This window comes from Dermacentor silvarum, chromosome 2, assembly GCF_013339745.2.
Source record: "Dermacentor silvarum isolate Dsil-2018 chromosome 2, BIME_Dsil_1.4, whole genome shotgun sequence".
NCBI lineage: Eukaryota > Metazoa > Arthropoda > Arachnida > Ixodida > Ixodidae > Dermacentor > Dermacentor silvarum.
In genome coordinates, this window is record NC_051155.1 from 45,448,633 (window position 1) to 45,460,699 (window position 12,067).

Genomic DNA, 12,067 nt, shown 5'->3' on the forward strand with positions numbered 1-12,067 from the left:
TTTGTCCATAAGCATTACTTCATACAACAGAATGTTCTTATGAATAACGTAACGGAATGCATTGGCAGTTAAGGGGTGATAACTTTGCTAAAGTCCTCATGTGTAGCGGTATGTTCAATATTCGAATAGGTTACCGCCTACCTTGGTTCTACACTTGTCGAGTGGAATGGTGACTTCCTCTTACAGAAAAATGGTGTCTGCATTGGATTATGTATTTATCCTATTTGAGAAATATGTTTTATAGGTGTTAAACAAGCTGTTGGAAGGGCGTTTGATACCTATGCAACTGTTGCATATTTTTAGATTTGCCGATTATTTGTAGTATACGTAGAATGTGACGGCGAAGATTTTCCTAAGTCTTCTGGCATAACTCAATTTTCCAACAATGTCTGGCACCTTTAGTTGTAACTCACCATAGATAGCTTGCGGTAAATAAGCCTTTTTATTGTTTTCTTGACCTAAGGCTGCATTCTTTATTCAGACAGGTTTGCTGTGCCTTTCAGTGAAGATCTAACAAACAAATTTTATGATTTGATTCCTTTTATTAAAGCCTTTTAGAGTGCTACATTATATGCTCAAGTTTTCACAGCGCACTCAAGAAGTCATGCCTTCACCGGCTACAAAGTAGTTTCGACGACCAGAACTGCCGCTTGGCTGAAGCAGGGTATGCGCGAGCGTGTATGCCTGATGCAACAGAGAAAATGCTAACGAAATTCAGGGGGGCATGTTGCCGTGCTTCCACCTTTCTAGCGCGACCATGGCTTCGCATATCTGTCAGCGCGGTTGAGCGCAAATGCAGCCCGAGCGCTCTTTTTTAAAGCGAACGTTTCTATGTCTCACTGATTCGTCCATGAGCACCGAAAACGCACCGCAGGAAAGCCAACTTACACAATGGAACTATCTACACATCTGCGCACACAATAGAACAACGGCGCACGACATACGTATCGTAGAACACAACAGATAACGTTCGAAGTTGTACCGATAGGAACAATGGGAACTGCAACGCCACGCTACCCAGACGAACTGTATATATCTGCATTGAATTACCCGCGTCACGCAATGCATTACCAGCCGTCACCATGGGTAGGCCGCGGGTCCAGCGCTAAGTGAAGGCAACAATAATGGATTGTGGTTGAAGTCATATTCATGACAATGACTCAGCAAAAATGAGAATGACTCAGCGAAAAAAAAATAGCACTCAAAAACCAATGGAATGGGTTCGGATGTGGTACTGAGGGAAAAGGCTAAAGGCTGGTAGTCAAAGTCATAGTCATGAGCATGACTAAGGCTTTCGCCTTAAGGTCTCTTCGGCATAGCTAAAGGAACTCTTCAGTACTCATGACATGAATGTCATGAGATGCGTGTCATGCACGTCATGAAAGAGCCACCTACGTCTTGGTGATCTCATGGTTGTTAACTTGGTAGGCTCCCCACACACTGATTCGCATAAAATCGATTCCCACAGGGCGCGGGATCTGACGGCTTTCCTGTGATTTTTGCTGAGTCATGTCCACGATTATGACTTCTACCACCATCCTTTAGTCTTTCCTTCACTTAGTGCACACGTCCAAACCCACTCCAGTGGTTTTTGAGGGTTAATTTTTTTTCGCTGAGTCATTGTCATTTTTGCTCAGTAATGCTCATGACAATGACTTCTACCACCATCCTTTATTGTTTCATTCATTTAATACCCACGTCCGAACCCATTTCAGCGGTTGAGTGCTAACCTTTTTTTTTTTGCTGAGTCATTGTTATTTTGCTGAGTTATGCTCATAAATATGACTTCTACCAGCATCCTTTAGTGCTTACTTCACTCAGTACCCACGTCCGAACCCATTTCAGGGTTTTTTGAGTGTTAATATTTTTTTTCGCTAATTCTCATTTTTGCTTTGTCATGCCCATGATTATGACTTCCACCACCATTCTTTAGCGTTTCCTTCACATAGTGCACACGTCCGAACCCATTCCAGTGGTTCTTGAAGGAGTAATTTTTTTTCGCTTAGTCATTCTCATTTTTTCTCAGTCATGGTCATGACTATGACTACTACCAATATACAAGTACAAGGTACAAGTACGAATTACAATTGAAGTGTTCCCTTCACTTAGTACCTCGTCCAAACAAATTTCAGTGGCTTTTGAGTGTTAATCTTTCTTCGGTGAGTCACTCTCATTTTTGCTGACTCATGCTCATGACTATCACTTCTACCATCATCCTTTAGTGTTTCCTTCACTTAGTTCCCGCGTCCGAAACCATTTCGGGGTTTTTTTGCGTTAATCTTTTTTTCACTAAGTAATTGTCATTTTTGCTCAGTCATGGTCATGGCTATGACTTCTACCGTCATCCTTTACTGATTCCTTCACTTAGTAAACACGTCCGAACCCATTTCAGTGGCTTTTGAGTGTCAATAGTTTTAGCTGGGTCATTGTCATGGCCTACATGACACGCATGTCACGACATTCATGTCATGGCCTGTCACCTATGTTCGTCATGCACTCCTTTCATACTATGTCAATTTTGGTACCTACCAAGTTAACAAAACGACCATGAGAGCACCAAGACGTAAACGGCTGTTTCATGACCTACATGACAAGCATGTCATGACATTCATATCATGACATGCTTGACATGCATATGTCCGCCAAGCATTTTTGGCAGACATTTGCCACTTTGAGAGTATCTATTTATCTATAGCTATCTATCTATCTATCTATCTATCTATCTATCTATCTATCTATCTATCTATCTATCTTGCCGCCTACGTCTTGGTGCTCTAATGGTCGTTTCGTTAACTTGGTCTGTACCAAAACTGGCATAGTATGACAAGTGTGTATGACGAACATAAATGATAGGTCATGACATGCATGTCATGTACGTCATGAAACAGCCGCTTACATCTTGGTGCTCTCATAGTCGTTTCATTAACTTGGTATGTACCAGAATTGGCATAGAGTGTATGACGAACATAAATGATGGGTTATGACATGAATGTCGTGTACATGCATGTCATGTAGGTCATAAAAAAGCCGCCTACGTCTTGTTTGCTCTCATGGTCGTTTCGTTAACTTGGTAGGCTCCCCGCACACTGCTTCGCATAACATCGATACCCACAGGGCGTGGGATCTGCCGGCTTTTTTCGTTCTATTTGTACTTGTGCTTATGTTTGGTTCATTTTGGTACAGCCAGTATTTATTTGGCGCGTTCAAGCAATCAGCCTTCAGTCGTTATTGCGCCTTGTAATCATCCTAGTTGTTCGTGTCCTCTGGCGCCGTTTTCCGCTATAACGAACCAACTAGCCCGACAATACGTTTTGCTTGTATTCATACACAACACAAGCCTCATAGCACACCTAAAATACAAGCCAAACATTATGCCTTAAGGCTAGTTTTCACCGCAATAAAGAATGTCATGAATCTTATGGTAGTGATGAGGAAACAAGCACTCTCGAACGGGGGTACTCATTTCTATTGTTATTTTAGCTTCTCAAGCGAAACTCTTTTCCTTTCCCTCCACTTTTCGGTTGCTGGCAACCGGCTGCTGTGTTGCATGATTGGCAGTTATCGTACATAGTATACTAACAAACAGCGGATATAGTGCAAATCAACGTGGCCTGGGGCACCTGCTATAGGTGATGCGCGTAAGCGCGTACGTGAGCTCTAACACAAACACGCCGTCGTCGTCTTCTGTTATAGTTATTTACCGTCTTCATTTCATTGTAATTATTCCTTCTTTGTCAAGGAAGTACTCTTTGCCTGTTATGAGTAGACTTGAACCTGCTCCGCGAAGGCAATAACAAAGTACTCTGGTGTCTTTATTCATGCAGCTTGGTATGTTCTGAATAAGGTTCAGAATGACGATTACATATCCCTGAGGTATATTTTATTGGAATAAAATGACGACCGTATTGACGAGAGCCATATGCATAATGGTTTCATCTCAGATAATAACAAAACACATGACCTGCAACACTATAGTAAAGAACACAAAAGCTCAGTAAATCTTTTATTAGCATTTTATTATACTGAACTTCAGGAAAATTGGTAATGGTCAATCACAAACCATGTTTACTTAAGCAACTTTGAGCCGCTGATGCGGTCAGAGCAGCTCGCTCCGTTTGTCCGGAGCCTCAAAGCGCAAATGTTGCTTCTGCGCAATGATGACATGCGCTCAAAGCTAGTTTTCACAAAATATTGGAATGCTTCTGGGATATTCTCATTAAATACAAGTACAGACAAAAGTACGTATTCGCGGGAAAAGAACACCGCGATGAAGTAACAAACATTGTGCAGCAGCGATGACATAGGGTCGGTGGTGTTAATCCTAACGTCCACCGTGACAACCGGGGTCTTTGCTTCCAAGAACCGACATCCTTGAAGATGATTGCATGTGTCACCAGGCTTGTGCGACTGCGTGCATAGCACTGCGATGCAGTTCGACCAAACACACTAAAGGAGCACGAAACCCTTGAGTCTTCTACACTCGGCGTCTTACAGCATGGTCTGCTGATGGTTGGGCGAAGCCGACGGACTTCTGCCGTCAGGTGAGTGCCTTGGCATAAACTGCAAAGGAAATCACTGACTGGTAACAGTTTTGCTCAACGCACAAAAAGAAGCACCAATCAAAATTTTTGGTTATTATATGCGCAGAATACATAGGTGCCATCTTTCGAACAAGTACCCAGGTCCACATTGCACGGTCAAAGCGGCACGAGGTCGTGTAGCGGCGCTGTGGACGCCTGCGTACGCCTATGCTTGCATCATTTTGGTGGCGACATCATTGTCTCTCGTTGCCTTCGTTTCTGGCCTAGTCCACTCACCTATTAAATAATAAACACGTATCTGCTCTTCCAGAAGTGTGACTTTTCCTCAGAAAAGTTAAAATGTATGTTCTGACCGACACTGAAGCAATGCTAGCAGCCTCTAGGTGATATTACCACGATTACACGCCATTTGCATTAAGTATAAAAAATTTTGACATATACGACTACGAAAGGGCTCACAGACTAATGATGTAGTAGCATTGTCGAAAGACGATTGCCGTGTTTTTTTTTTTTGTATTCTAAAGATATAGTGTCAGCGAAAATCCTGTCTGTTCTTCACACACACTATTAATAGTGGCTGCTCGCGATGAGGACTGCTAGGGCCAGGCAAACTCAGTGTGAAAGCGATCATTGTAAAAGTTGTCAAATAGCATAGAATAATTGTCCTTCTACTGTGAATTGGTTGCCTGCACATGCAAATAAATTAACAAGGGGCTATCATGCAATGTGAACATGTAACGCCATGCAGCTACGGGTTTTTCACGTTTCTCGGCAAAACAGGCGGCGAAACCATCTGTTATTTTTTTTTGGTGGAAAATTCCTCTTCCAAAATTCCTCTGCCGTGCTGGGCACTTACACCAACACATGACAACATGCGTGCATTACAACACATGACCTACAAATGTTCAGACCACCATGCACATTCTGAGCTTCTGTCAGAAAAGAGAAAACAATATAGCATGCAAGGTGCGCGCCGTAGAGGTAAATGCATGAACCGGTTCACAAACGCTAAGTTCTTATTTTTCGGTAGGCTATAGAGAAGTAGAAAAGTATGAAGCTCTAAAATAATGATAAACGTATGGCATTGAGAATACAGAAGGGACCAGAAAAAATATTTGAATTTAGCGTTTGAAATGTCAGGTTAACAATAACTGTGCCTTTCCGATGATCATGATGCCTGGAGCATACACGTTAAGCCTGAAGATGACGCTTTCCGGTGCAGATGGCTATTTCTAAGTTACTCTGCGAGAATTTTACAATATAATGCGGGCATGCCGTATAGCCCCAAGTATGAGAATACTATAAATGTAATAAGCATGTAGTGAAAGTGAATGCATGTTTTTGCCTATTTAAAAGACAATCATTTACAGGTACTCCTGTATATATTCAATTCATAGTTAGTTTTCATGGTCCTTTTATTATGCAAAATAATTTATTATCTGTGGAACTGGCATGCTGCTACACCTGAGGCTTGTAGCGTAAATACTTACGCTATGTTATAACGTGTCAATGGCACTGCCGACCTGTATTAAATAGAGAACACCGGAGTTCATAGTGCAACAATAAAAAAGTATGCAAGAAAACCTTTATTTCATTCTCTTGCCAATGTTATTACATTGTAAAAAAATGTCCGATGCCACCTTCTGAAATGCCAACTCTTAAACTAATTCTATTGCCAATCCACTGTAGAAAAACGAGCTTAACATACAGTGCACTATTTTGAATGCAGTGCTCTTTACTATAAACTAAAATGACTCCGTGTAGTCAACGCGTTGCAAAATAGATTCGCCTCACATGAATGCGGAGGACCTGGTGCTGATGGCGAGGAAAGTTTGGAGCGCAAGCTGTGATAGCGGCGCTGCAAGAAGAAGCATATAGTAATGAAAATAAGTTTTTATTATTATATAACACCACAGTTAAAACGAAGCAATATTCTTGAAGTTAGGCAAATATTGAGCGGCATTAGCAAAATAGTGGATTGCATAACATTTACAACTGGTTCCCATGAGACCTTTGCGTAGGAAACCGTCGTGTCTATTTAATATTTATAAACTGTCATGTGGTATATATAACACAATGACGTTTTCTGTCGTATCAAAGGCGTGCTGCCGGGCGATTTTAGTATTTACTAGCAAGTGTTCAAACAGCCATGTAACAAATTCCATTTGAAACAATTTTTTGCTACTAAGGTGTTGAGCATGATGTGGATTTTGCTAAGGATTGTGTCATGTCATTCAATTAAAAATAGCCTTTATTAGTTGCATGAAGGAGGAGCTTATTAATCAGACACAACATTATTCTTCGTTACTGCTGAAAGTAATCGAACAGATCAAAGTGAACATTTATCCAACATCTAGGCTATACAGCGTAACTGTGTCGCATATTTTGCTGCAATGAGGTTATATTTGAAAAAAAATGTGGTTGATCCCTCTTATATAGGAATCGGTATAGAACACGAAAGTGAAACGTGTCTTCACAGAAGTAGTGTAATGTTTATTGCACATTGATATATAATGTCTATTGGTGTTTTGTGGCTAAAGCGCCCTTAGGCGTTGATGCACCCACGCTGACGCCTGGTGGCACGTCTCCTCCATCACGACTACCACCGTCGATGACCATGAGCAACCGTCGTGCATATGGAAGCTGCACTACGCTGCACACGCTAGCACAACGCGAAAGACGAAGCACGTAACTGACACACTAATACAACGCGCAAGACAAAGCACGTAACTGAATCGTCACCGAGTCAAATCAGCGCGTACAGCGCGTCGTAATTGCAGCCTCCGCGATCAACTTCAGAAACATTTTCAGAGTTAATTGCGGAGGCCACGCTCCGCTGTGCTGAGTACGGTGAACGCCACCTAGGTGGCGTTGGTAGTGCTTCTTGATGCCAGCGTCCCTTCGAATGCTGGCATCGAGGCGTCGTAGTGCTGAGACCACCGAAGCGTTCACTGTCGGTGCGCGTTAGTGTCATAATGCAGTACTTCTCTTTTCTGCTCGTAGGCGGCGGCACCGCCCCGAGCAAGAGCGCGGGTACACGGAGGAGTGTTAGATATATAAGGCGCGTCTGTGTACCTCTCTGCAAATGCGTTTGTGGCGCAATGGGTTAAACGCTCGGCGATCTATCGTCGCGGACCGAGAGGTCGTGGGTTCGATTTCCAAATTTTGCATGTTTGTGGAACTTTTTCTTCTGGTTTCTTTCTTTGTATTATGTTCTATGACGTATTTCCGTGACGGAAATACGTCATAGAACATAATACGTCCCTTCACTGACGTATTTCCGTGACGGAAATACGTCAGTGAAGTCTTGGTGGACCCCGGCATAAAACACTTTCGTGTTAAAATGCTGGTGTACTAGTAACATAGGGCTCAAAACTAAATCAGTGAGAAGCAGCACAAATTCTTGACTAATAAACGCCCACATGGAAGTGCACAAGCTATCAAATGAACTTAAGCTCATATACTGCACCCCAATGCTAAAATAATCATAATGACGGAACGAAACTCTGTTATACCAAAGCACTATGGGATACACTTGAAACAGTTCATTCAATAGTTGTCCAAGCTACTCTACATGCTGCACACGTGAACGATGCGATGCCGTATTCAAGCACAGTGCAGGACGTCGTGCATAACTGCCATGCGTCATTTTTTGTTCAATGAAAACAACTCAATACAAAACGGACAAAGAATGGACAATGGCAAATATGCATTTTCAGTTGAAGCCTGAAACTCATATCACGCTGGGACTCCGTTGTCCGACTTACGCTTATACTCGTATTTGCATAAGACATCCGTCGGCCCTCGTACGAAAACCAAGGTGACTGTGACAGGGTCTTGCGAAGGACGCCCAGAACCTGTTAGCAATAAGCAAAAAACAAGGTGTGTAACAATCAGGAAAAATTTACTGTGTACTAATAAAGTGATTTCTCATGCTATCGTATTGTCATCCTATTATGGACTCTGCTAGAGCTCTTCAGAACGCAAGATGCTTCAGCGATTGAACAGAAACATCGACATACACAACGTACTTGTAGAGTGTATCACTGTGATGCGTTCCTTATTAGCATGTTCAATAAAATGCTCACACATTGAGTGCTAAAGCCTACTACAGCAGAGACAACAACAAAATTCAACTACGATACATCCATTGATAAGAAAATTTATAGACTGTTCGGAACCATTAAGAACTCCACTTTATTTTGTGCACTGTGGAAGCTCTGCAAAACAAAAAAAAAAGCTTAATGTGACAGCTACTAGGCCTTGCTGATAGAATGTTACCAGTTACGCTAACAGGCAATTCTAACACAATCCAAGGAACCGAGGGATTACTTTGACGGAAGTTTAATGGCACGATTTAAGAAGTGGCCCAACGCGGCCACAATTTGGGCGAGATGTCGCAACAGTGCGCTTATCCTGTGAGATTTTCATAGGTCAAGACATAATAAGTACTTGCAGATGTGATGCGCTCTAGAATTCGAAGATCTCATAGGACTGCTAGGTATTAGAAAAATGACTTATTGGTCATCCGCAAGGAATATATTGCGCGAAACACATTTATGTATTTTCGTAACTTCAAAAGGTGTCGCTCGCCTTTCGAAAAGGAAACCTCAGATTATCCTAGATATAAAAGCATTTGTGATTAAATGAACATGACCTACAGGACTAGAGGAATAAAGCTAAATATACGTGTTTGTGGTCCATCTACTTTAATTTTCGGCACGTTGCTACCGTTTCCTGAATGCCATCTTCCAACAATTAGTGTAGTGTAGATGTAGAACATCGTTTGCTTCCATTTGACGATCTCTTTTTCAATACTAGACTAGGCTCTTATTTCTTCTTGGCATTTCCTGTCACTTGATCCCAATATAGACCAGCTGAAGACCACATTGCGTGGGCACAATAATCATACATGCAGCATATATTCTTTGCTTTGTATTCCTAAGCGAATGCTCGCCGGAAGGCCGAAATTTAGTTTGGAACGCCTGAACTTCGCTGCAGGAATACAGATGTTTTTTTTATACAGTGGCAATGTTTTATTTTGAAATTACTTGTAGAGGAATAGGAATACCAACGGCCACACCAATAACTGTAGTTTCTTTAGGCGCACAAAAAATGCCGCGAAAGGTATAAATTGTGACTAGGACATTGTGCGCTGGAAGAAAGAACGTTGCAAAGAACATCTCAATTTCATGGCCTTAATATCTTGTAGGGTTAATGGTAGAACGCGTCACAACAAAACAGTGTACAATACATAACATCGTCATCATGCGTGGTCTGAAGCATGAGGGTGAGAAGTTGATTTGGAAGCTGAGACGATGTGTACGTCGGCCTCAAACAAATCTTACATTTTTTTCCTTGCATATTATTGCTATAGTCTGAAAAACAAAAAGAATCAAAGCCTCTTCGCTTCGTTTACTGAAAATGAAGAATTTCCACCAACCTCTCCATTGAAGAAGCAGAAAAGAAGGGCAACGCAGAGTCCCTAAGTGTGAAAGTGAAGAAAACAAATCAGAAACTCTTCCTAGTTAGCAGGTAGGTTTGCTTGGTTTACTTCTATATCTACAAAAACTTTTATGCACGAGAAGCACGTGGTACCTAAATTTAGAAAGATCGAACAAGCAAAGACATAATGCAATGTGATTTTCAGTGCCGGCACTTTTGCTACGAAACAGGGACTTACCAGACATACTTGGCGACATCCAAATCAAACATCACACATAAAATGATTAACATTGTTCGAATAGGGGAATCCTGACACTGGCGCCAAAGGTTGGGCAAGGGTGCTTGCCTTCATTATTGGCAAAGACAAATCCCCTTGAAACGATGGCTGTAGCCTTCTCAAATCTCCATGTTCGCGGGGACCTCTGTCTCGTTTGAAGGAGGCATAATAACTCATTACCCTACAGTGCTTCAGCATGGTAAATAACTTTAATATCAACGACATAAAAGTGAGTGCAACGCCTCTTAACATACGTGTTTTGCCGTAAAAGGAAAATTTCGTGCATTCTACTAACTCGGCGCAATGCTTTGGAGACAGTCCAAGAGCAACGTACCTGCAAGGACGTGACCAGTGCTGATATAATCTCGTAAGCAAGGAATATAGAACCCTTGTCTGGTCTGAAGGGTGTCACGACGTAATGCAAGCCCAACAGGGGAAGCAAGATTACTGTTGCCCGCACAGCTTTCCTACAAAAAAGTGAAAAATGAAATTTAACAGAAAGCGCACTGCTAAGCAACGTACTATTTTAGTAGCGTTGTTATGTGACTCTTTGGACCAAATTGGAGCGTTTTTTCAACAAGGTACTTTGTTATCCAAGGCTTCGTCCACCACCAAGCATCCGTTTTTTTTTTTCACGCGAATTGCAAGTTATACAAGGTTAAGAGTTAAATTCAAGCATCTGAGGTTAAGAAACTTGCGAGACCTAAATAATAATAATAATAATAATAATAATAATAATAATAATAATAATAATAATAATAATAATAATGATGACGATATGCATGTGGGGGCAGAACTGAAAGGCTACTTTCAGGTCTTGCTGTTCGCCTGTGCATCGCTGAACACAGCTGCTGCTTGTTTTTTCAGCGATGGCGTCCTTATTGATAATAGGCGATCGAAAGTCTTTCCGCATACTTGAGATTTCATTTGACACATAGAAACACAACGCGAGCATCTTATAAGCATGTTAAAGAGCATGTTACTCTTGTAATATCACCGTTCGTGATTGCACCAGTGCTACTTTGAATGACTGAAAGAAAAATATTGAGATAGATTAGTGGATTAGTGATCTGGGCTACCAGGCAGATCAGCCTTGCTCTGAGTGCTTGCCTGCTAATCCAAGACCGACAAAAAAGGTAAATATGGGTGGCTACAACGGCTTAAATTTTTTGTATTATCTGTAGGTCTATAGCTACGACATAATTGCAGCGGAATTTCACGATATGCTGTTGATTGCTGGGCTGCTCTCCGCCTATTCTTAACGCATTTCTCAAGAGGATGAATAACTGTCAGCAGGCTACTTTCAGGTCTTCACCACCCCTCACCCATGGTGGCGGGGCGGGGGAGGGGAGGGGAAGGTGCCATGTGTGGGTACAAAGTAGGCGTGCCGCCTTTGCCTAGTGCGAACTGTTCATGACGCCATCAATTTAGACAGTCTTTACCGAACTTTGTGTCAATAAGTAATCACTGTATTTCATGACAAAGTAAATAGGCGTGGAAGCTGGAAAGTGCTTTTGAAGTAAATGCCTCAAAAGTGTGAACATACTTTACAATTTATCATGTCCTGGTTCCGGCCGCAAAATTTAATAGAAGGCGTTCAAAATTTTCTCAAACGTTCCTAAATAGTAATTTTTCCCAAACAAGATCTACATGAGATGTGGATACCTAGATGCATTCTGGATATTCTTGCAAGCTAAAGAATTTATTGCTTCTCGACAGTGTGCCTTTAAGCAATGGGTACGTCTACAAAATTGCGTAGTCTAGGCCGATCTTTTTCTTTTGAACACGTTAAGTTTGAACGGGC

General features: G+C 41.8%; 1 protein-coding gene across 20 annotated transcripts in view; it reads right to left on the bottom strand.

Moving 5' to 3' along the window:
- Positions 1–4,009: 4,009 nt before the first annotated feature.
- LOC119439997 (calcitonin gene-related peptide type 1 receptor-like) overlaps positions 4,010–12,067 on the bottom strand; it is a 400,718-nt gene continuing 392,660 nt past the window's right edge. For 9 of the 20 annotated variants that reach the window (XM_049661299.1, XM_049661298.1, XM_049661289.1 and 6 more), the window contains 5 exons: positions 10,598–10,730; positions 9,985–10,026; positions 8,309–8,398; positions 6,336–6,399; positions 4,011–4,560 (listed from right to left, as the gene is read on the bottom strand). In XM_049661299.1, the coding sequence (XP_049517256.1) occupies positions 4,538–4,560; positions 6,336–6,399; positions 8,309–8,398; positions 9,985–10,026; positions 10,598–10,730 (352 nt within the window). In that variant the 3' untranslated portion in view covers positions 4,011–4,537. Of the gene's footprint in view, positions 4,561–6,335; positions 6,400–8,308; positions 8,399–9,984; positions 10,027–10,597; positions 10,731–12,067 lie in introns of all 20 variants that reach the window. The other 11 variants (XM_049661292.1, XM_049661284.1, XM_049661288.1 and 8 more) reach the window with 4 other exon arrangements.